At 40.9% G+C, this 25,925-nt stretch overlaps 1 protein-coding gene across 2 annotated transcripts in view; it reads left to right on the forward strand.

Annotated features, from left to right (window-relative positions):
* Positions 1-25,925, forward strand: part of Ric3 (RIC3 acetylcholine receptor chaperone) — a 52,361-nt gene that overhangs the window by 21,353 nt on the left and 5,083 nt on the right. The window contains exons 2-5 of one of the 2 annotated variants that reach the window (XM_041667263.1): positions 4,214-4,440; positions 5,411-5,483; positions 7,513-7,606; positions 15,028-15,176. In XM_041667263.1, coding sequence (XP_041523197.1) covers positions 4,214-4,440; positions 5,411-5,483; positions 7,513-7,606; positions 15,028-15,176 — 543 coding nt within the window. The remainder of the gene's footprint in view (positions 1-4,213; positions 4,441-5,410; positions 5,484-7,512; positions 7,607-15,027; positions 15,177-25,925) is intronic. The other variant, XM_041667264.1, reaches the window with a different exon arrangement.

Consider the following 25,925-nt stretch of genomic DNA (forward strand, 5'->3'; position numbering starts at 1 on the left):
CTGAGGTTCTTCAGCCAGACCTGCAGATAGCAGAAAGTGAGACTGAGTCTGGCAGGGGCTTTTCAAGCCCATCCTGGGTGACCCACTTCCTTCAGCCTGGTCACACCTCCTAATTCCTCTAATCCTATCAGAGAGTTCCATTCCCTCTTGACTAAGATTCATTTATATGAGCTCATGGGAGTGGTGGGGCATTCCTACTCAAACTACTACATCGACCCACTCTTATTTTTATCATTGTGTTTTTTTTTTTCTCATTGTTTTGAGACAGTCTCACTTTATAGCTCAGATTGGCCTGGAGCTCACTCTGGTATCCAGGCTACCTTCAAACATATGGCAGTTTTTCTGCCTTGGCCTCCCCATTGTTAGGATTATAGGTTGAGGCACCATTCTTGGGTTGGCCCACTCTGAAACAAAGGGTTTCCTCCATAGCTTCCATGGCATCCAAAGCCAGTACTGAGAGGGAAAGGAAAATTACTGGAGGGGAGCATGGGTAAGGAAGGATATAAAGCAGAAGGCAGCTTCCATGCCCTGTAGCTAATGAGTTAACCTCCTTGCCTCCCTTCTACCTACCTAAGGGCAGAGTTCACTTAAACGTAGATAGCTCTCTTCACAGAACTTCGAAATCTGTTTTACAAGTACAGAAGTTCTTTTCTCTTTAGGCCCATTTATGTGTTTGAGTGTGAATGCACATGTATGTAGATATATTTGGAGGCCATTGGAAAACTCAGGTATTTTTTCTTGGGTTGTCTGTCTGTCTGTCTATCTCTGTCTATCTGAGTACTTTACTGGCCTAGAACATGCCAAGTGGGCTTAGCTGGCTGGCCATGTTGTCACAGGGATCCTCCTGTCTCCACTTCCCCATCACTAGGATTACAAATGCCCAGCACCATGCTTGGCTTTTAAATATAGGTTCTGGGACTCAAACTCCAGTCCTCATTGTTCGCAAAGCAGGCACTTTACCTGCCGGGTCCCAAGCCAGGTCATATGTGTCTTCTCTAATGTCTTTATTTTAAACCTTTATACCTTCGTGTTTGTGTTTGCTTAAAAAGGAATGCGAAGAAATTATGTGTTCAACTTACATGGTATCATTCACAGCAAGAAATGCAATGCAGCATTACTGTGTTGTTGTTTAGCCTGACGTGTTCCTCAGAGATACTGTCACATTGGGTGCAGCCAGGAATCCTACTTATGTCATAGGAAAGAATTCAGGAGTTCAGGAGTTGTTATAAGGCAAAATTGAGTTTACTAAGAAAAAGATACTATAAAACCAATGTGTAGGTGTAGGCTTAAGAGAGCCATATTTCAGTACCTTCGCTCTCTCTCTCTCTCTCTCTCTCTCTCTCTCTCTCTCTTTCTCTCTTTCTCTGTCTCTGGTGTGATTTTGTGACTTTTGAAGTCACAATGATATCATTGCTATCTAAGTTTAAAAGGTTAAGTGCAAATATTTTGGTATACTTTTGGGGGAAAGTGCTGGGGATTTACCTTGGAGCCTTGCACATGCTAGGCGGCTGCTTTGCCAAATGAGCCACATCCCTAGCCCTGACTTTTTGTTTAAAGGATTTTTATCCAAAGGTGTCTTCTGAGGTAAGTGGTACGTATTTAAAGATAAGAAAGGACTTCGGATAAAAACAGAAGTCAAAAAAGTCAATGTAGCTCTTACTGTATAGTAAGAAGTAGGTCCAGGCATGGATTTTGATTATAAATGTGGTTCACAAACCACACTTGTAAGATTTTCTCAGAAAAATACAGTTCAAAGATGAGAAATGACTGGTGATAAAAATTAAACTTAATTTGGGGCCTAAGCATGGTCATTAGTTTATCTATCATCCATCTCTCTTTGTGTCCCTCCCCTGACCACAATATGTTTTTGAGACAGTGTCTCTTGTAGCCACCTGAATATTTACCCAAGGATGGTTTTGATTTCCTGATCCCTTGCCTCCACTTCTCCTGGAATTACAGGGATGTGTGACCATGTCTAACTCATTAGCTGATTTAACACTCTTATTTAAGAAATCTCAGGAGAGGCCATCTTCATAGTGGTTTTGCTAGTGCAGTCAAAATTCTTGACAGCAAGAAAGGCAAAGCAGACTGGGAGGTGGTGAGGCATCCTTTGCCTTTTTGTCTTTTTTCTTTGCTCTTTCTATCCTGCCTTTGCTTGTTTCAGTGCTGGGGATTCAATTTAGAGCTTTGGGTATGGCAGGCCAGCTGTTTACCTACGAGGTATTATACATCCTCAGTTCCCTTTTCTACTTTTGAGGCAGGATTTTGCTATGTTGCCCAGGCCAGTTTTACCCACAATCCTCCTGCCTCATATTCCAAGTTCTGGGTTTATAGGTGTGTGTCACTATGTCTGTCTATAGACACTTATAATATAGTTTCAAAAAACATAAAATTCTGTTATTTGTGTCAATTCCATTTCAGTTTTTTATTTCCAATTATGAAGGTTAGTTACTTGAAGCTCGTTGATACATTGTCATAGTGAGCTTTCCATCACAGATCTGTAGTGAGTAATTCAGCCTGCCTATCCATAACTGTATTTGAGCACTTCTCCCAGATTTACCCACCAGGGAGGGACCACTAGGTCATCCAGCCTATGTATAGTATCACAAAGAACAGGTACAGTTAGCAGGGTGACTGTGTGTGTGTCCTCTTACCTCAGTGCACAATTCTTGCCTTCCCATATCTTGGCCACCTTTTGCTAATTTCCACCATCCTGCTTGGTAGAAAGTCCTTTCTCAGTAACTATGCACGTTGGTCACATACCCTGTTAGTATTGATAACTCAGCACTGACCAGCCACTGTCATACTTTAAGTTTCATTTGTCTGTTAGCAGCCACTTAGGTGTCCCTTTTTGTAAGTTCCTTATTCATATCTTTGGTCCCTTTTGCTGTGAATTTCTTGTGATGTCATTAAGTGACATGCTCTTCTGTATTATAGATATCTAATCCTTTTCCATTTGAAATGTTAGACTTTTTCATGATTTCATTCCTCCTAATTCTGTTCATGGTCTTCTATATGTACAGAAATCCTTAATTTTGTTGAAGTCAAAAAATTTGTGTGTTTAAGAGTTTCTTGGAGGTTCTTCTGTTCTCTAGTGTCCTATACTTTAGAATGTTATCCCAACACTGGTTTTCAAACACTTGTACTTGTGGCTTTTTGAAGACTTACTTTTTCCTTTCTTTGTCTCCAATTGGGTTGGTGGTGTTATCTTTTGGCTGCTCTTAATGGAGTTTTTAAAAAATGAAAGAAAATGGATTATAAACCTCCCCTTCTCTAAGCTCTTCCAGGATTGGGCCTTTGACCCTGTTTTTCCTGTTTGAATCCTGTCTGCTCAGCTATAGCTGATCCAAAGCGGTGCTTGCCTCCCTAAGCTGAGCACTCACTCAGCCTTCCTCCAAGGAATTTGGAATTAGGGCCCGTCTTAGCTAGTTTCTTGAAGGAGTTGCAAATTAAGAGGTTTGGAATGACTGTCTTCTACTGTGGGCACCAAGAACTAGAGGAGTTATCTGAAGAAAGATTGAAGTTATGAGCAAAGAAACAAAGGGAAAAGCTGTAGTCCCATGGAGAGGAGAGAGTTGGAGCTGGAATGTGAAAGTAGCCGGCCTGGATCCTCCTGATGGCTTTCCAGATTCTGGTTCTGTTCTCTCCTGAGAATACATTACATTTCCTTTTGCATTAGATAGAGGTGGCTAGCCACTGTAACAGACAGACTCCAAAGTATATAATGGCCCTCACACAGTAAATGCTCGCTTCTCACTTACACAAACAGGACCAGGTGACTCCAAGTTAGCAGGGTGACAATTATTTAGGAACCAAGGTTGATGGAGGCTCTGCCATTTCCTACATATGACTGTCAAGTCTCCCTGGCCTTTAGCATCCATCCTACAGAAAGAAATGGTCATATAATTGAACCTATGGGAAGCTTTATTGACCAAGTTCCTTCAACTAGAACTCTGTCACATTTAACTCTACAGGAGGAGGAAATGTAGTTTAGCTGCGGACCAAGAAGGACGAGGAAATGTGTTTAGTGAATAAGTTGAGATTACTACAACATGTTTGTATCTGTATGATACTTCTATCTTTCTAATCAAATTTCAATTTTTCTTAAACATGTTTGAGATGCTTCTGTTATTTTAACTTCAATGCATAAGATATTTTTGCCACATCCATATTTAAAATAGAAGAGATAAAGCTGAGTAATTACTTTCCTCAGGAAAACTGGGCCGATTTCCACCTATGATGCATCACCACTCAGTGCCCTCAGACGGGCAGATGCCTGGAGCTCGTTTCCAGAGGTCCCACCTTGCAGAGGCCTTCGCAAAGGCCAAGGGAGCAGGCGGAGGTGCTGGAGGAGGGGGCGGTGGAAGAGGACTGATGGGCCAGATCATTCCAATCTACGGCTTTGGAATTTTTTTGTACATACTGTACATTCTGTTTAAGGTAAGTGGAATTATCTTAGACATTTGCCAGTGAAAATTTAATGTCGTTATAATAAAAATAATCTCCAGTAAAACCCTATAAAGGTCACACAGCTCTTTCAAATTCATCATCTCTTTTTAAAAAAAAAAAACTTCATCTCTTTGAACAGTTAGGATAGCTATCATCTCAGTTTTACAGCTGAGAAATCTTAGCATATATTTACAACTAAAATGTAAGGCCAGGGTTTAAACCTGGATCTTCTAGTTGATAATCCAATCAGCACTATAATTCAAAGGAAAAGAACAAAAAACTAGGCATTTTTGCAAGCTGATAGACCATAAAGATGCTCTAGGAAAAGGCTTGTTCATAGGATGAAAGCCAGGCTTCCAATAGCCACTGTAAGGTCCATTTAATGGTGCCAGGGTATAAAATACTGTCTAGTGTCATCTCTGTAATTCTCCCAACAAACTGTTGTATCCACATACGCAGCCCAATAGTTCCTGGTTCTGGGTGTCCTACTGGGTCTTTTAAGGCAGACCCCCAATTTAGTTCTACCTTCAAGTAGGTTTTTATAGGCTACAGACTTATGCTCTGTGAAGAGGTGTAGAATCTTTGTCTTACGCTCATGCTTAGAGTAAAGTGAGGAGATTTTAGTTTCTTCTCACCCAGGAATTCTGCAGGCAGCCTGAGCTGAGCATGAGAATGTCCCCAGGGTGGTACTTTACATCACCTGTCCTTCGATAAGCATGGGTACGCAGACAACGATAAGATTTTGTATGCTTTGTGCTTTGATTTTTGCTTTGACAATTTTTGCCTTCTTGTCTCTTTCAGTGGCTTTTAAAAAGACATTTCTCTAATGCTGATATTCGGTTTGATTTCTGACTTAATTTTTGTCTCCCAGCTTTTTTTTTTCTTTCCATTTAACATGCGGTGTTCCGTGCCTTTGAGGCTCTGAGCTGCTGCTGATGTGCTGTACCTCCTTCATCCTCAGCTTTCGAAGGGGAAAACTGCGGAAGACCGGAACTGCTCCACTGCCCCACCTGGGAACGCCCATAGGAAGATCAGTAAGTGCTCCTTCCCACATATTCAGTTTTACTGAGTTGGAGTGGAGTACAGCCAGGCGGACAGACATTTCTCAAAAGTGTATGGATATTGGGTCTTAAAGGGCTAATGCTGCTTTGGGCTAATGCAAAGGGCTAATGCAAAGGGCACAGGCTGCTAGATCTTTGGTATACATTAGCAAATTAACAGTCAACATTTGACTTAGTTACTTTTCACCTACAGTCTTCAGGATGTTTGTAGCAAATGTGTTTGTTTCTCAGAGGAAAGCAGAGGGAGAAACTGCATTACTGTTAAAGTCCATAGTTAGCTCTTGACACTTTGGAATCTTGAAATGTGCTATCAGATAGTTCCCAACTGAGTAGTCTGTCCTTCTCTCTAAGAATTTATAGGTTAGAATGATTCCAGGAAATAGGATCTGTGGGCTAAAGCACTTGCTGCACAGGCAGGAACGGAATCTCCAGCACCTGTGTACAAAGCCAGGCGCGGCTGTGCATGCCTGTGACTCCAACACAGGAGCCTTAGGTTTCCCTGGCCAGCCAGCCTAGCCAGCACAATGAGCTCCTGCTTTATTGTGACACCCTATTGCAAAGGAATAAGGGAGAGAGTGACAGAGGAGGACACTGTGTGCCATCTTCTTGTACACCTGTACACTAACTTGCATGGGTCTCACTCACACAGATGCTTCACACACTGAATGCATACACAAAGCACAAAATTAGTAAAAAAAAAAAACCAAAACAAAATACACACTCTAATAATGAATAAAATAAAAAACAGACTGCTGAGACCGTCTTTTGTCAGAGACAGAAAGAAGTACATCAAATGGTAAAATGGACTCCCAAGACTGCTTTTCATAACAATGGCAATCGCGGTGAGTCAGCTTTATCTTTTAATTCAGAATAAAATTATTAACAATAACTTCAGCGTCACATAGTGCAGTTTGCACCCACTTCACAGGAATTAACTGCCATAAAAGACTTTTTAGAGTCGGGCATGCACTTAGGAGGTAGAGGCAGAAGCAGGTGGATCACTGTAAGTTTGAGGCCAGCCTGGTCTACAAGAGCTAGTTCCAGGACAGCCAGGGCTACACAGAGACCCTGTCTCAAAAAAAAAAAAAAAATAGGAAAGGAAAGAAAGAAAAGGCCTTTTAGATTCAGGCAGTGGTGGTGCACACCTTTAATCCTAGCACTCAAGAGACAGAGGCAGCTGGATCTGAGTTTGAAGCCAGGGTGCTCTATAGAGTAAGTTTGAAGCCAGCAGGTCTACACAGGAAAGGTGTGAAATAGAAGTCTAGGTGTTCATATGCTGAGGTACATTTAGTTTTCTTACTGCCTGAAAGTGTACTTCATGGTTTTGAGTATTTTTTTTTTTGCTGTTGTGCTGTTGCTCTCTCTCTCTCTCTCTCTGTGTGTGTGTGTGTGTGTATGTCTGTATTGTCTACATTCTACTGACCCTGTCTGAGAAAACTGCAATTCTGGATACCCTAGCATGGTCTATTTTTTATTCTAGATAATTAGGGTCAGAAAACTTTGAGCAAGGAGGTCTCAACCATAATTCAGGATTTCCTACTGAAGAAATATAGCAATGAAACTATTAATTCCAAACCATAAATACAGGCAAACAGGGCTCACCTCAGAGTCCTGATCCTTTTTTCTAGTACTCTCTAGGCTTGGCACCTTACCCAGGGGCACTGTGTGGATCACAAGCTGTCATCCACCTTCTGCATTTACGCCGGGGCGACTTTGCAGGGTGTGTTTTCAGTGTTAGATGTTTTCTTTAGTTGGCTGTGTTGAATTCTGTGTGGAAGAAGGAGTGATTTATTTATCATTCCCTAAGTGAGTATCCTGTTGATCCTCGTGGCCAGACCTCCAAGCCTTTTCTGTGCTGGTTGTTTTAGTTAGAGAAGCTCGTGTCTATTCTCTGAGTCTCTGAAGAAGCCTGGATTTATCACAGATCATCCCAGCTAGCCGTTTCTTGAAAGGGTTTAGGGAATGGAATATGATGGTTCTTAGATTGATGCTTGTTTTTCAGCCAATTATGAGCTTGTTCAACTGCAAGAAAAACTAAAAGAGACAGAAGAAGCCATGGAAAAATTAATCAATAGAGTGGGACCTAATGGTGAGAGGTAAGTTTTCTTTTTTGTTTGTTTACTTGCTCACTTTTGAGACAGGATTTCTTTGTGTTGCCTTGGCTGTCCTAGGACTAGACTAGGCTGGCCTCAAATTCACTGCCTTTACCTCCTGGGCGAAATAAATGGGGCAGTGTGATGGCTCATCAGGTAAAGGTTCTCTTTTTCTTTGTTTGTTTTTGGTTTTTGAGACTGTGTTTCTCTGTGTAGCCCTGGCTGTCCTGAAACTCACTCAGCAGACCACGCTGGCCTCAAACTCAGAGATCCTCCTACTTCTGCCTCCCAGGTTCTGTAATTAAAGACATGTGATTACACATCCAAAACTTTTTTTATTCTTTATGAGACAGGGTCTCACTATGTACTTTTGACTGTCCTGGAACCCGCTCTGTATACCAGGCTGGCCTCAAACTCACAGAAATCTGTCTGCTTCTGCCTTCCGAGTGCTGGGATTAAAGGCATGCCCCACCATACCTGGCTCAAGAGGTAAGTTTTCATCAAATAGGACTCAGATAATTTCATGAGTATCTTTTTGCTTTTGATGTATAGACATGTAAGTCTTACATGGTTTTGTCTTATGTAATTGTCAGGTTAGGTATAATATATGTATTCTTTCTCAGTTGAAATCCAGTTTCATATTATTGAGAAACCTATTTTCAAGCATTAAATGTGGTATGAATTATTGTGAGAGTTTGAAATTTGTAAATCATGTAGGATCAAATAACCTAGTTTTAAGAAGTATCTTTCCCTAGTTGTCTAATGTAAAATATTAAGTAAAATCTGGTTATTGTATGTTATATTTTCTGAGACCAAATTGAAAAACGAAAAACCAACAAACAAGGGGCTGGAGAGATGATGCAGTAGTTAAGAGCACAGCTGCTCTTCCAGAGACCTGGGTTCAGTTCCCAGCACCCACATGGCGGCTCACACTGTCTGTAGCTCCAGTTCCAGGGGAGGGGATCCATTGCTCTCCTCTTGCCTCCCTGGACACTGCACACATGTAGTGCACAGACATATATTCAGGCAAACACTTAGGAAGGAACATTCTGCTCTGCCACACTGGCCAAGGATCTGAAAAAGAAGGGGCAAGAGGTTTATGAAAATGGGAACTGAAGGCGTAAGTCACAAACAATGCCATACCAATTTGGGGTTATGATTATTAGGGTGGTATTTATTTAAAGGGGAAAAAACTTACAGATCACTGTCCCAGGCAACAGCCCTCTACGCAACCAGGAAAGGAGTCTAGTCCCCGGCAGAGCAGGAAGTGAAGAGAGAGAGGAGAGGAAAGTGGCCGCTTTTTTAAAGGGAGAGAAACCATGCCCCAATGGGCTGGTACCTCAGCGGTGATAGGCTGGAGGAGTGGGAGGACCTCCCGCAACACCTTCCCCTTTTGTTTAAATAAGAGAGTTCTAAACCTACTATGAAATTATATACAATAAGTACAAATATCCTATTCTAACTAGCTTAGGTCTTATATAATAAATAACTTGGCCAAGTCATGAGAGAAAGTAACTACATTTATATAGTCTTCAACCCCATCAAAGATCTGAGAAGGGAAATAATGTTACCTGGGTAATTAGGAAGTTCAGTAAAACAACTTCCAAAACATGCAACAAATCACAGAGACAACTGGCTACCTGGGCAATCACCCAAAATCACGTTAGCAGCGTTGAAGCAACCAACTTTGGCTAAGGCCTAACATAACTGACATACCATTTTCAAAGGCAAGCAACTTTTCAAAACTATCTTACCCTGTCTTGGCAGGATATGACAGCCCTGTTTTATCCATTGATGCATGCTCTGTATCTCTGTCAGTGGTTGAGGTATGGGCATTTCTTTGCCCAAAGGCCAGTTCTGCCAAAAAGAAAAGCTCCAGGTGGAGTGTCTTTGGTGCTCAACATTCTCTCGGGAATAGAGCAGTGATGCCAGGAGCAATTGTGTCTCACTACCACAAAACTCTGAGTTAGATTAAAGGCCATTTTCTACAGCTCCTTGAAGAAGTTGAAGATTATCTATCTATACTGAGTATAATCTCTATATATCTAAAGAACCTGATTAGTCTAATTATAAATGACAAACTTAGATGACTATTAATCTATATAATTCTCAATATCTATCTAACTTAAAGACTAAGAAAATAAACTACTGTGAAACAAATGAGGACAATGACCTCCAAAAATAAACAATGTACAAATATACATTGCAGTAGGTAAATATATATCAATACACAATCATTATATAAGTATCTTAATCAGAGGTAGAAATGTACACTGCAATATGGTAAATATATACAATATATATATATATCAATACAATATATGTCAATACATAAAAAATGTTTTAAACAGAGGTAGAAACATGCATGCGTACAATAGTCAATATAATTTAACTTTGTATCAATATACAAGAATCTATACCAATGTATTTGTCTAAAGACAGTAACTCACAATTACAAATCTATTATCCCATCATCCCTCTTTTTTTTTTTCAAAATGATCCCTGAGCGTATAAAATTCCTCCCCCAACCCCCAATCACATACTAATTATAATCAACCCCTAAATGATGTCCCTAAACCCAACCGCCAAGCCGAACTCGCGGCTGCGAGTGGGGAAAGGAGAGGTTCTAAAACCAAACGTTGGGTGCCAAAATGAAGGCGTAAGTCACAAACAATGCCACACCAATTTGGGGTTATGATTATTAGGGTGGTATTTATTTAAAGGGGAAAAAACTTACAGATCACTGTCCCAGGCAACAGCCCTCTATGCAACCAGGAAAGGAGTCTAGTCCCCGGCAGAGCAGGAAGTGAAGAGAGAGAGGAGAGGGAAGTGGCCGCTTTTTTAAAGGGAGAGAAACCATGCCCCAATGGGCTGGTACCTCAGCGGTGATAGGCTGGAGGAGTGGGAGGACCTCCCGCAACAGGGAACAACTTAAAAAACAAAACCAGGAAGGAAAAGCCAGAATGTGATACTGTGGATACTATGTACCAAGACAGAGAGTCTCAGCTGAACTTTCTAACAGGAAGAAGGGAGAACTTCACGGTGGGCCATAACAATCTCATGCGGGATAGTGAACAGTCTCTCCCACAGTGGTCCACAGTTATGGAGTCTTTGATGCAAGGAACAGGCATTGACCTCTTATATTTGCCATCTTTCAAGTACTTCTTCTCTGTGTCTCCTCCTCTGTTCCCTGACATCTAGTTTGCCCATCCCTGGTTGCATATTAGAAGAGTAAACAACTGAACGGTGGCGTGCCTTTAATCCTAGCACTTGGGAGATGGAGGCAGGTGGGTCTCTGAGTTCAAGGCCAGCTAGGTCTACAAGTTCCAGGGCTAACAGTGAAATTCTGTCTCAAAAAAGAAAGAGAGAATGAGAGAGAGAGAGAGAGAGAGAGAGAGAGAGAGAGAAGAAAGAGGAGTAGGCATCCTCACACTGCAGCTTCATGGCCTGACATTTCCTTATATTATCTCCTGTGCTATTGAAATGCTATTCATGAGGATGAACACTGGAACATTGCCTGTCTATATCAGGAACTTTGACCTCTTCGCAGTTCAGAAAGTAGGCTTAAAACCTAAAATGTTTTCTGAAGTCACATATATACATGACTGTACTTGTGTGTGTATATAAAGGTTCACTAAACTTGCTAAAGACTGTTCTGAGCTAACTGCTTTTGTAGACATTATCTAATGTACAAATGTATGTGACTTTCCTGTCTGGGTGGAGAACTACCCTGACTTTTATAGGCTCTTATGCACTTATTGACATCTGTGTTTCTTCTTTTGAGAACTGTACATTCAGTTCAGTAGGCTTTTTATTGTTTGTATGATTAGATTTTTTAATTTTCTGTTCTTTATCTATTCTATGATCTTAGTCCCCTGTCTGATGTGTAGCCAGTAGGATCCTGTACCGTTTCTGCAGGCATCCTTCACTCTGGTGATCGTTTCCTTTGCAGTGCAGTAGCTTTTTAATTTTACATAGTCCTATTTCAGTTCTTATGGAGTTTCCTGTGCTATTTGGATCCCTGAAATAAAAATCCTGTGCCTAGATCTTGAAGTGTTTCACCTGCTTTCCTCTAGCAAGCTAAGAGTTGCAGAACTTAGCATGACCTACCTAGTCCTGGGAGGGACTCTGTTTTCATCCTCTCCTTTGATTCATTTGAATAGGTTCCTGTGCAGGGTGAGATGTGCACCAGGTTTCCTTCTGTGCCTGTAGTTCTAGCAGTCGTGATTCTCAGAAGAACTGTGGATGCTCCAGTGTTTTCTGTTAGATGATTTTGATGACATCTTGACTTCTGGGGCAAGGAAAGGATTTAAGACAAGGAGCACAAGCTTGCTTACAGCTCTAACCTTTTGTATGGTATCCATATACTGCATACTTTCCATAGTGCTCCTGACTGCAAGATGTTGTCCTGAAACTGAGAAATAGTACCCTCATATATCTATGTATGACTAGAAGCATGAAAAGGGTTCCTGATGTGGCTCATAAATTTTTGAGGCACCTTTCACCTCAGGGATATAGGTCTGTACATGTGCAGTGACTTCTATGTTTTGTCTGATTTTAAACATAGTATCAACTCAGAGACACAGTTAAGGAAGCAAGGTGAGATGTTCTTATTTCGCCTTTAGAATTAGCAAGGTTTCCTTCCAAGAGTAAAGTGTCTGGTCAGAAATGACTTATATTCTAGAAACATGGTGTAGCCTGAGAAAGCGCTGGTTAGAAAGAGCCTACTCCTGAGTGCCCTGGCCTTGTCAACCTCCCTCACATGCTCTCTTGTACATGCCCCACCCTCCCCCCAACACACGTAACTACTCCTTCCCCCACCCCCCAAAACATCTTTGCATCTAGGACCTTGCAAATCTATTTTCCTTTGCTGAGGCATTGACCTCCACTCAGTTGGTTCAATCTAGGTCAAGCAACATTTAATGAACCAGTCACGACAGACAGGAAGATGGAATAGGAAGACTGCCACTTGACCACTGTCAAAGGAAAGTAAAGGGATGAATGGCTGTACCCTAACCTATAGTGTGAGCAAAAGAGAGACTGTGCCCCCATAGGAAACCAACTAGGTAATAACGTGGAAGGAATGGAAAGATACAAAGATCCCTGAAGATTTATAGTACTTCTTGGGAGATTCTGGCATTAACTAAGATTAAACACGAAAGAAGATGAGGATTGTGAGATAATGAACATGAACTGAACTTTGAATATGGTTGAGATGCTGTCACAATAGCCACATATAATATATAATACCTATAGGACTATGTGCTATTGGGGATACGATCAAGGTCATGGTGAAAGATGAGATCACCAAATCTTTGAGACCATCATATTCTGGTGTTAGCCTTGGTCTTTCCTTTCTGCTTTGTTCTATCCATATTTAACTCTTAGATTTGGACTTGATGATTTCTTTGATTAAAAGTCAAGTGACATTATTTAACCACCTGTGACCTTATATTTTTCTAACATTTTGGAATCTGCCATAGATAACCTGTTATTCTGTTCTGCTTGTTCATGTAGCTTCTTGTGGGCCTTGGTTTTGAGGGACTGAATTTAGGGTTAATTTGAAATTTAGTGTGATGACAAGTCCCCAATAGAGATGCTGAGGAAATAACTAGACAACAGGGACATCTGGGTAAAAAGTAAAGACTAAAGAAAGGGTTCGGATATCTTCTCTTTAGGTAATGACTTAATCTGTGATGCTGGATCATGACTGGCTTTAGTAAATGGAGAGAGTAGGCCAAGGTCAGAACTAAAATGCCTAGAGAAGTGGGAGGGATGCAGGTGTGCTCCTGTAAAGCAGGAAGTTTCGGAAGGATGCTCTTTGGTAAGAATCGGAAAGAACAAACTGGAAGATAAAGACCCCTGGACTCAGGAGTAAAACAGTCACTGATGATTTCTGTAAGATTTGGTAAATGACAGAGTGAAGACCACATTTCAGAGGTAGAGGAAAACAAATGTGAGACCAGCCAGACGCATATGTAGGCGTGCTGTGTGTGCTGCCACAAGCAGTCTGACTGCCCTGCGGGGGCTTCAAGGCAAGCTGAGATAGCAAGAATTCCATAAAAACGTTCTCTGTGGTAAATCCTGAAGAGGTGACATGTGTATCCTGGACTCTGTTTAATAGGCAGGCAGACATATGTTTTCAAAGTTAAAAGGATGTTTTAGTTTGCCATTTTATCTGTTGTACTTTAAAGGTTTCCATTTTCCATAAGTTAGGAACAGAGGCTCAGTTTTGTTTCATTTAGTGGCAGACTATTCCATGTACAGTTAGAGAAACGGTCTGTAAACCTGCTAGCCAGAGCTTTGTGAACGCAGGCAGGTTGTCCTATTCTACCCCTGAACTCTCCCACAAAATGGGTCATTTTCATTAGAGGAAATTGGAGAACAGAACTGATTTTGTTTTCTTCCCAGTGAGGGGGGTGGAAGTGACACACCCTTTTCCTCAGTTACATGCTCAGAGTTTGAAGGAAAAGCCTGTTTTTCCTGTCAGGTGAGCTAGGAGAAGAGCCCAGTGCAGATCTCACTGAGCAGAAGAGAGGAATGGGCGCCTCCATAACTGGTGCGTGGTTTTCTCCTGCGGCTCTGACTTGGGTGCTTGGGGCTTTAAGGAGAGAATGAGCAGTTCTCTCAATTCCTCCACTAGATGAACTGGCCTCAAAACAGATTTCTGTTTGCTGTCCAAGACCCTGCCTTTCTGTATGATGCAGCGTTTTCCTCTCCGGGGCCTTGTTTCCCTCAGGTCTGGTGCTGTTCTTGCAGGTATTTGCCCAGAACCACAGCTAAGTTGGCAGTCAGGTGCAGTTTTCCAAACTGTAGAAATTGAGTACCGTGGTGGGGTATTGGCTCATTGGTAGAGTGTTTGCTTATCGGAGTTCTAAAAGAAAGGGGAGGAGAGGGAGTGGGAAAGGAGAGATGGAAAAAGAAAAGGCACGAACTGTAATCACCATGTGTAAATTTCAGTTTGTGGATCTCAGGTTGTCAGTTTCTCTCTCTAAGAAAGCCTTTCGGATTCCAGTCCAGTGTTTTTCTGTGGTTGAGACTAATGGTCTAGAATATTTTTCTTTGACATCCTTGCTTCAGAGAAGTGTCTCATAGTAAAGGGAATAAGGTATGAGTTTGAGGGAAATTGAGAGTCTGGGGGCTCAGCCTTGTGAGATGTACGGCTGAGACCACTGGGGTTTTGTTTCCATCTCAGTAATCATGGACTCAAGCAGTCACTGAAGTACTCTGGAGAGTAGACTCCCGTGTGTAAGATCACAACATGGAACTAACATCTCTGGCACCAACCATGACATTCCAGAGTCAATCCTAGAAAATCAGCTGCTGTTAGACCTCCTCTGTGAGGATCCAAACAGATCATGGCGAAGTTTCCCCCATTGCTTAGAAGTGCTGACCACCAAATGGCTGGATTGTCTGTTTCTCAGCAGAGCACAGACTGTGACATCTGACCAAGAGAAACGATTACTGCATCAGCTCCGAGAAATCACGAGGGCCATGAAAGAAGGCAAGTTCATCGACACATCTACTCCAGAGAAGGAAGCTGAGGAAGCCCCTTACATGGAGGACTGGGAAGGTAAAAGGCCACCTTACTTCTTTTTTAGCTGTCACCCAGAAAAGACTTCTTACCAGTTTCCTTAAAAATCAGCTGGTACTGAGGCATGACAAATCTCTGTTCTCACTTTATAATGTTTACCTTTTATAAATGTGCAGTTGGAAAGTTTGGCAAACATCTACAGTTGTAATCACACTCAGAACAGTTTCATGGTGCTAGAAAGTCCTGCCCTCCTGCCTCTGGCAGCCCCAATAATTGGGCTTTTCCTGTATCAATGGATTGTAGTGCAGATGCGCTGTGGTGGACGTCTTCTGTTTAGAGTAATGCTTTTGAGAGTCATGTGTGTTGTTGAGTCACACATTCTTTCTGAAGTTACTGGAGTGTTGTATAAATATACCACAGCTTGTTCATCCACTCACTAGCTGATTAACACCAGGCTCTTCTGGCTTTGGACTGTGGGGTCCTAGCTGCTGTGAGGTTTGCATGCAAGGCTGCTCATGGCTTCTTTTGGACATACTGTGCTTCTCTTTCAATATAGGACTGGGATTTCAGGGTTTATAGTCCGTATATGTTTAAATTTACAGACACTGTAAGCTAGCTTTAAAGTGGCTGTACATTTTCACCAGTAGCTTGTGAGTCAGTTATCCCATATCCTTGCTAATACAATGTCTCTGTAAATGTTAGCCATTCTGTGAGATTACAGTGGTATTGCAGTCATAAGTCAAATTTACATTTTCCCAGTGACTTATGATGTTGAACATTTTTTCATGTGCTTATTTCCAAACTGCATATCTTTGTTGAAGAGCTTGTTCTAATTATTATTTTTGATTATTGGTTTGAATGTGTTTTTATTAAGTTGCAACATAATTTATTTACTGTCTTTTTTGAGACAAAGTTTTGTGATACAGTAGCCCTGGCTGGGCTATAGTCACTGTATAGCACCCAGGCTAGTTATTCATGAATGCATTATCCTTGTGCCTCAGCATCCCTAGTACTGGGATTATATATGTGCATCACCATTCCCAGCTCTAAGAGCTTTTATGTATCTTGGATGCAAGTACTTTACTAGTTAGGTATTTTACATGTATTTTCTCATAAACTGTAACTCACCTTTTTATTTCCTTAATAGCATCTTTCAAATAGAAGCCTTAAATTTTTATGAAGTTATATTTTTCATTTTTCTTTTAACTCATATTTTTATATGTTCTGTTTAAGACATCTTTACCTTATTCAAAATGTTTTCCTCTAGAAATTATATGACTTTAATGTTTGCATTTAGGCTTATTTGAGAATCATTTTTTAATTAATATTTTTGAAATTAAAGTATAATTACATCATTTTCTCCCTTTCCTTTCCTCCCTCCAACCCCTCCCTTGAGATTATCTTTATAGATGGTAGGCATCAGAACTTAAATTTGCTTTTTCATATCTCAGTATTATATCACTCTCCTTTAATTTGATTTAACACACTGGTTGAAAATCATTTGACTCTGTGTGTGTGTTTTCCTAAGTGTGAAACCTAGAGCTTTGCACGTGTGGGCACATGCTCTGCCACTGTGCTTCATTGCTAGTCCAATACCAAATGTCAGCCCTGAAAACATACATACATACAGGTAACATACAGATTGAGAAGGTTGTATTTATATGTTTAGGAATGCACATCACATACATACATACACATGTCACAACAATTAAAGAAAAAGAGCCCTGCATTGGTTTTTTAGTTCTAGAATAATTATGATGTGTGTTAAAATCTATTTTTGTCATGATAATATATGGCTAGACTCAGTTTTCAAAGTCTTTCCCTCCTTTTATTAAAAATAGATTCTTTTCTCATACAATATATCCTGATTACAGTTTCCCCTCCCTCTACTCCTTCCATTTCCTTCCCCCACCTCCTTGCTCCTCCTGATCCACTACCTTTTCGTCTCCCATTAAAAACAACAGGCTTCTAAGAGATAACAATAAAAATAACAAAATAAAATATAATAAGATAAAACAAAAACCATCCCATCAGAGTTGCACAGGCAAAGCAGCAGAAGGAAAAGAGCCCTAAGGAAGGCATAAGATCCACTAGTTCACAAACTCCTTGGGGTTCCCTGAACTCTAAGGGGACGAATTGAATGGAGACATCCCATTTAGAGCTGTGTGTTCCAAGGACTCCCTCTCCGTATAATGTCTGGCCGTGTGTCTCTGTATTTGTTTGCAAAGATTATTTTTTAATGCTGGTGTTTATAAAGGCTACTACTTACTAGTGATTTTCTTTTATCCTATACTGTCTTTGGACTTGATTTCAGAGTAATGCCATGCACTGGGGTTGCAGTCTTTTTTGGAAGTTTGTGTTGAAGTGCTGTTAATCCATAATCATTAGTGGAGTTTATCTGGGCCTGCCTGGGGGATTTTTGTGTTTTGGAATGTGTGTGCAGGTGCATGTGTAGACTTGCAAGAATAAATTGAATTTCTTTAATACTTTAAGTAAGCTTTGAAAGTAGTTTTATAAGTTTTGCATACTTCATACAAATGTCTTGTTAAAAAAATATTGTTCATAATCTTTCCTACCTACTTACTATCTGTGACACCAAGGGAATGTATACTTTTTTTTTTTTTTTTTTTTTTTTTTGGTTTTTCGAGATAGGGTTTCTCTGTAGCTTTAGAGCCTGTCCTGGAACTAGCTCTTGTAGACTGGCCTTAAACTCACAGAGATCTGCCTGTCTCTGCCTCCCAAGTGCTGGGATTAAAGGCATGCACCACCACCACCCGGCGGGAATGTGTACTTCACTGTACTGATACTAATAATCTTTTCTTCCTCTCACTTCTTTTCCTGATCAACTGCACAGACTTATAACTTTTGATCTTCTCAAAGGCCTGTGTTTTGTTCTCATTGTGAGGTTGGCTCTGGAATATACTTGAGGGCTGGTTTAGCCTTAGTGAGCCTTGTTTGAACCCAGTTTCTGACAAGTCTTCTCCTCTGGATAGTAGAACAAGCTCATCTTACCTACGTGTAAGTTTAGGATGTCCTTACTGCTGACACCTGGCGGCATCTTGTTCCTTCCCATGTCAGTATTCTGCTACAAACGTGAGGTTCCCTCTGCATGTCTCTGAAGTATTTAATTAAGAAGCTCTGTAGTTCTCAGCAAATTCTGACTTCCCTTCCTTCTCTGAACTCTCGTGTCTGTTTTTCTGAACTCAGGGAATTCCATGGGCCCCCTTTTCCCTTCTCGGGATTATTGTGGCCCACTTGTTTTGTAGTATTTGAAGATGTGCAAAAGGTATAAACAGACGTTTCAGCAGCGAGGATACAGATCGCAAATACACACAATAAAGCATATTCAACATAATTTTCCTCTTACAAAATGCAAATTAAAATTAGAAAAAGATAGTAGTATACAAGTAGTGCACAACTTTATCCCCAGCAGAAGTAGAAGCAGAGGCAGTTGAATCTCTGTGAGTTTGGGGCCAGCCTGGTCTATATAGTAAATTCGGGCAAAAGGGCTATATAGTGAGACACTGTCTCAAAAAAGGATGCTTCTCCATACCTTTCAGAATGACTGAAATAAGAAATTGCACCAGATTGGACTACAAAGAAAGTATTATGTTTGCATTGGTAGTGAGATATGGAAGGGAATGCATGTGTTATTATTAGTTATTTTTCTGTCTCAGTGACCAAATGACTTCCCTTGCCAGTGGCAGGAAGACTTAATGGAACATCCCATTTCACAACAGGTAGGGTTCAGAAAGTAGAGAGATGGCCAGGGATCTATCCTCAGCAATCTATATCTTCCAGCGATAACTAGAACTCCAAAACTAGAACCCCCAGCTGGGAGCCAGGCATTAAGAATATGAGTCTGTAAGGGACATTTTGTGTTCAGTCCACAACAGGATGTTTTGGAAAACAAAGTAGTAGTTTGTTTAAAAAAAAAAAATCTAAGCATGTAAATACTATGTAATATAGCAGTTGCAGCCTTGATATTTATACCCAAGAAATGAGGACAGGGACATGCAGGACTTGTACATGAATATTCATAGCAGCTTTATCTAATAGGTAAAACAAGAATCAATTTGAATATCCTTTAGCAGGTGAATAGTTAAATGGTGGTACACGTATTACATAGTATACCACAAAGCAATAAGAAGGAATGAATTATTGATACATGTAGAGAATTATGCAGGGTGAAGGGTAGAAGCTTATTCAAAAAGCTATGATTCTATATGTATAATACTTTTCAAATGGCAAAGTTTGGGAATAGATAACATACTAGTAATTGTTAGGAGTTGAGTAGCAACATGCTGGTAGGAAGGAGAGGTTGTGGCCATGAAGGGCAACAACATAAGGCAGCCTTGTGGATGAATATATTCTCTACTATAATGTTTTTCTTTTTGTGTATGTTGAATGCATGCATTTGTATGGAGTGTGTATGCATATATGCATATTCACGCGTGTTTTCAGACAAAAGGTTGAGGTCAGATATCTTTTTTATTTTTATTTTCAGGTGTCTTTCTTAATTTCTTTCCACCTTATATATTTAGGCAGGAACTCTTGTTTAAATCCAGAGCTTTCCAATTTCAAGCTTGTCTTGAGGGTCCTGTCTCAGCCTCTAAGCACTAAGATTACAAGCAGGTTGTTCATGCACACCTGCTGTGTATGTGGTGTTGGGGATTAACTGCCAGGCCTTGTGCTTGCAGGACAAGGCCCTTTCCGTTGAACTATCTCCCTACTCCTGTTCTGCTAATGTAGATATCTTGTATGGTGGTTTGAAAGAAAATAGCTCCCAAAGGGGTGGCACTATTAGGAGGTGTGGCTTTGTTGGAATGCATATGGTCTTCTTGGAGGAAGCGTGTTACTGTAGGGGCGGGCTTTGAGGTGTCCTATGCTCATGGTAGCCCAGTCTGTCAGTCAACTTCTGGTTGCCTGCAAGATGTAGGACTCTCAGCTGTTCCTCCAGCATCATTTCTACCTTCATGCTACCATGCTCCCCACCACGATGATAATGGACTGAACCCCTGAAGCAGTAAGCCAGCCACTCCAGTTGAATGTTTTCCTTATAATAGTTGCTGTGGTCATAGTATCTTTTCACAGAAATAAAAACCCTAACTAAGATATCTTGGTTATGATTATGCTATATTTTTTCTTCATGCCATCAATGGAATAAACTGGGATAACAAGGGATTTCTGTGCTTATGTCAATTTATACTTATCTCAAGATTAAAAAAAAGAAGTTAATTACTGAAAGTAACACAAGAAGTTGTAACACAGAGGTTAATAGTAAAGATTTCTATACATAAAACTTCCTCCCTATGTAGTTAAAATGGTATAAGAGTTTAAAAGCTCATGCTGGACTGGAAAAATATCTACAGCAAATATGCATAAAACAAATTGATGGGCTTATATATAACAAGTTATATGGCTAATACAGAAGTCATTAAAATTCAGATTTTCACAGAAGAAAACGATGCCACCACCTGTAAAACCTGTGAAATTGTCAACCTCACCAGTCAGCAATAAAAGAAATTTTTTTCTTTCAGCTTGTAAATCTGTATTATACAATTTTGTTCCCTAGTATTACTCCTCTCCCTATCATTTTCTTGTAGGGGAACACAACCTTGTAGGTTGTGTTGAGATCACATAGAATTTTAGCTGTGGTACTAACTTTTAAAGACACGTGCCTTTTCGGCTTTAAATATCATTTAACCATGTTATTATATTCCCTGCTACATTACCAATGATTGATTATTTTACATTGATAGTTACCTTTTCCATTTTTCTATTCCTCTCTTACCCCCTCCTTCCCTACCCTTCTCCCTCCATCCTTTCTTTTTCTTTGATCAATGCATCTATTTCCTCTATAGTATCTTCAGTGCCTGAGATTCTTTCTTCTATCTCTTGTATTCTGTTGGTTTTACTTGTCTCTGTAGTTTCTGTTTGTTTACCCAGATTTTCCATATCCAGCCATCACTTGGTTTGTGTTTTCTTTATTACCTCCATTTCGGTCTTCAAGTCTTGAGCTGTTTCCTTTACCTGTTTGATGGCTTTATCTTGGTTTTCTTGGGTATCTTTGAAGGATTTATTTATTTCTTCTAACTTTTTGTTTGTCTTCTCTTCCATTTCTTTAAGGGACTTTTTCACTTCCTGTTTAAGGGTCTCCATCATTTTCATAATGTTACGTTTAAAGTAGATTTCTTCTACTTCTGGGTTAGGGTGTTCAAGTCTTCCTGTTGCGTGTTCGCTGGATTCTGGTGTTATCATGTTGCTTTTCAGGTTGTTGGAGGAATTCTTGCATTGGCGCTTGCCCATCTCTTCCTTCAAATGCAGCCAGGAGAGTCTTGGCGTCTTGGTCTAATCTTTGCTGTGGCTTCCTGTGTACTTGGGGATTTTTCTTGGTCTGCCCTCTCTTAGGTCCCCTTAGCACTGGAGCTGGCTCTCGATCCCCTCCGCCCTGAAGCCGGCTGTGCTAGTGGACCTAAGGACTCCGCAGATGAGAAGGAGTGCTTGGGGGCAAGATGGGATGGGGTAAATAAAGAAAGCCAGTAGCCGGGGAGACAGCCTGCTGGATGGCCAGAAATGTTTAGGGAATTGAAGGGGGCCTGGACTCCGTTTCCTGGGACCGTCTGGCCGGGTGGCCACTCATTCACCACTCCGGATGGATCTCCTCAGTACAGGAGCAGGGCCTCTTGCTGGGCTCCAAGGAGCATGTTGTTGTTTCTCAGCTCGCCAAAGTTCTCAATTCATCATCTCCAGCAACAGCAACTTCAGTGCAGCACAGGAAACAGATGGTGCCAGATCTTCTGCAAAGCCAAGTCTGAACACAAGTCATTCCATCCTTTTTCTGAGATAGGCTGTCACCACATAGCCCAGACTGACCTTGAACTCCTAGCCCTCTTGCCTCTGCCTCTTGAGTGCTGGGATTTTAGGCATACACAGCTGTATATGACTCAGCTACCTCCCCCCTCTCTACTAGGAATTGAACTTACAGCCTTTGAACATAACTTGCGTGTTAGGCAAGAGCTTTACCACTGAGCTCCATCTGCAAACCATTTAAAAGATGTAATGGGTCTTCTTGCTGAGTTGCCCAGTCTGGCCTTGAAGTTGCCTTGTGTCTTGTGTCATAGGTAGCTATGACCTCAGGCTTGAGCAGCAAGCCTGCCTTATATCTACTTTCTTATATCCAGCTTCACAATTACTGAATTGAACTTTTGATGAATTTTTTTATTTCCCAAGACAATGTCCTGCCTTATTTTTGATGTTTACATGTTAAAGGATTGGTCCCTAAACTGATATTATTGGGATGTGGACCTTTTGGAAGTGTGGGCCTCGGGGAAAGTCCTTAGTTCATTGTATGGATGCCTTCAAGGGGGACTGTGGTACCCCAGTCACTTCTTCCTTTCTGGCTCTAAGCAGTTTGCCTCTTGCTTCTGTTATAATGTGCTGCCCCTGCCAGAGGCCTAAAGCAATGGGCTTCCCAATCTTGGGTTGGAATCTCCAGAACCTTCAGCCACAATAAACCTTTCTCTTTATGAACTCATTATCTGAGGTATTTCATTGCAGGTGTAGACCTGACATATGAACCACACCTTCTCTCTGTAAAGCACCATGGGTTAGAACACTTAGATAGCTCTATGGAGTTTTATCTTGCTGCTAGAAGATTCATGGCCTGCCATTGCCCTTAGAAGTTGGAATCCTTGTTCATTCTGTGCTTTCACTTGACTCAAACCAAGAAGTCGTGTTCTGGTCTGATCCCTTCTCAGTAGGTAGTCTGTTTTTAGTTAGCTGTTTGTTTTCTGTCTGGGAATTCATTTTCATTTTATATTTGAAAATCTGAATTTGGTCACAGTCATTGGTTCTGTCTGTGCATACATGAATGTGTTTTTATACTACTTTTGCCCAGCAGTTAGTGAGGCTTCCATCAGTGAACAGATGTTTTCTCTCATCGTTTTTTATTAATGCTTTGATCTATTTTACTTTGCTTTCACAGTCTAGTAATTCAAAATGGGGTACAATGATGAACCTCTACAATTTCTCTGAATTGCCATTTCTTTGTCATTTGTATTTGTTATAGGAGAATTCTTTAGTGTGAACTTTTAATACATGGATTTGTTTTTCAGCCATGTCCATCTTAATCTTGTGACCTTTATTCCTGGGTATAAATTTTTCATCTTGTGATCATGCCTTTCTGTTTACCGGAATTCTATTTCTGTTTGCTCTGTATCCTCTTGAATGTCACAGGGATAAGTTGACGTGTTAAATCCATTCCCTATGTTGACTATTTTATTGGTGGCTGCTGTATATAATTTGCTTAGTTTGGATTTCATGTTTTGAACTACTGTGTTTTTCATAGAAGCAGTGAATCTTTGTTGTTTGCTTATATATTTTTAATGAAGTTCTAAAGTATTAAGTCATTTGACATGAACTACATCAGCAATTGGGTGGGTCATTAATGATAGTTTGGGGTTTAACATCAGTTTTCCATTATATGGGATATCTTCTTTCTGTTCTTTCTCCTTCACTCTGGTGTTCATTTGTGTGTATTCGTGTGCACGTGGATGTTGCATCAGTTTGCGTGTGGTCAGAGGACAGCTGGTTGAAGTTTGTTCTGTCTTTCTACTATGTTGGTCTTGGGAATGGAACCCAGGTTGTTGGACTTGGTGGTAAAGTAAGTGCCTTTACCCACTGAGCCATCTTACTAGCCCCTGACTATTATTTTGATAAGTTGTTTTCTGGTTCTTTTGTAGATTCTTTGTACTTTTCCTCCCTGTCAGTATTCCTTTGTGATTAGATTTTGTTGTCTTGTTTGTATCTTGAGGTGGCTTGCTTAAAACCTGTAATGGATGACCTGGAGTCTGGAGAGGCTAAAGAAGTGTTGGGATGGGCCTGGAACCTTGAGTCTACAAGGCGTGGTGCTGAGGCAGCCTAAGGGCCTATTTTGCATGAGGAAACCTTGTGGGTCTAACTTTGGGTCCTGGGACTATGGGATCCAGAGGTGATCTGGAATCTTGATGCTGTGTCTTGGTCTACTCACATCTACTGGGATAATGAGCATGGATCCTGAATGCACCAGACTGTGGAGATTAGCTTCAGGGCTGCACCATCCGTAGATAAGTCTAGAGCCAGCGTCCGCATTTCACAGCCTGATTTCTGACTTCAGTAGATAAGTCTAGAGCCAGCGTCCGCATTTCACATCCTGATTTCTGACTTCAGAGGTTACTTGGTTCTGGATATTCCTAGAAGTGGTGACAGGGCTGGCCTGGAACCCAAAGCTTGGTTGTTGCTGGGTGGACCTGGACCCTGTTTCTGTGAGAGTATAGATCGCTAGGTGTAAGCCTGATAACTGGGGTCACGGGACTGCCCTGGACTTTGTGCCAGAATAGGACTGCTCCCTGTGGCCATGGAGGCCAGGATGACCTGGATCCTGAGGCTGCTGGATTGGGCCTAGAGTTTTAGTCTAATTGTCTTCCCTCCTACACCAAAGTAGGTAGTTACCAAAATGCAAAGGTAAGCTTTGCTCTTGGTGAAGGTACACAAATGGACTGCTCGTGATAAGTCAGTGGTTGAGACGGAAGTAACAAACTCCTGCCCTGAGGTTGTGAAATCCTTGGGGTAGCTATTGCAGTTCATTTTCTATTGCTGTGACTGAATATCAGATGAGGTAACTTAAAAAGGTTCGGAGGCTTATTGAGTCGTGTCAGCATCCACTTGGCATCTGGTTAGAGCCTTCTTGGTATGCCATTGTGTGTCAGGGGCATCACATGGTCAGACAGAGCAAGCTTGATGTCTTCAGTTTTTCTTCTTACAGGTCCGTGAATGCCATCATGTGGAACTTATCTTCAGACCTGATTTAATCCCCCCTAAAGATCTCCCTCAAAATACCATTGCATGGACAAGATTCTGGTACTGATGTCAGTGCTAGTGGGGGGTTGGTAATTATCTCTGGGATAATTGAAACATTATAAGGCTCTTCTGGAAAGTAATTTGGCAGAAATAGTCTTCTATATGACTGTTCTCTTTGGCCTACTCTCCATATTTCTAGATGCCTACCTTGAGGAATTGGGGTAGGAGGTCTGTGTTTATATTCAGAGCTTCTCACTGTCACATAGCTTACAATGGGTACAAGTTGGAAGGAATTTGCTTGAATGTCTTTTTTTTTTTTTTTTTTTTTTGGTTTTTCGAGATAGGGTTTCTCTGTAGCTTTAGAGCCTGTCCTGGAACTAGCTTTTGTAGACCAAACTGGCCTCAAACTGGCCTCAAACTCACAGAGATCCGCCTGCCTCTGCCTCCCGAGTGCTGGGATTAAAGGCGTGCGCCAACACTGCCCGGTTGAATGTCTTTTAAGAATAGTAAACCATGTCAGTATGACATGGAAAAACTCCCATGACACACTTTAAATGAAAAAATACAGAACAACAGTACATATCAAACATGATCTTTATTAAAAAGGTAGAAAAATACTATCTATATATGACTTTAAAAGCCAGAGATAAATGGTAAGATTCTAGGTGAATTATGTTTTCTTTTTAAACTTGTCTGTAACTAAAATTAGTAGGGAAAATATAGCTAAATAAAGGCTATGCTACTTTCCTCGGAAATGCTGCAAGTCTGAATAACTTTTGTAATCAGAAATGTTGTCAAAATGTCTCTAGATACCACACATTATACCAAAAGATTGTCATTTTTCATAATTGATGGGCAAAAAGTGGTGTCTGTCAGAGCTGAATATAGGGGTTATCATCACCATGCAAGTGAATTTTGAATTCTCCAGCTTTCCACATTGTGTAGTGA

Source organism: Microtus oregoni, unplaced genomic scaffold (genome assembly GCF_018167655.1).
Source record: "Microtus oregoni isolate MIOR12 unplaced genomic scaffold, Mior012 000016F_ref0000370, whole genome shotgun sequence".
NCBI lineage: Eukaryota > Metazoa > Chordata > Mammalia > Rodentia > Cricetidae > Microtus > Microtus oregoni.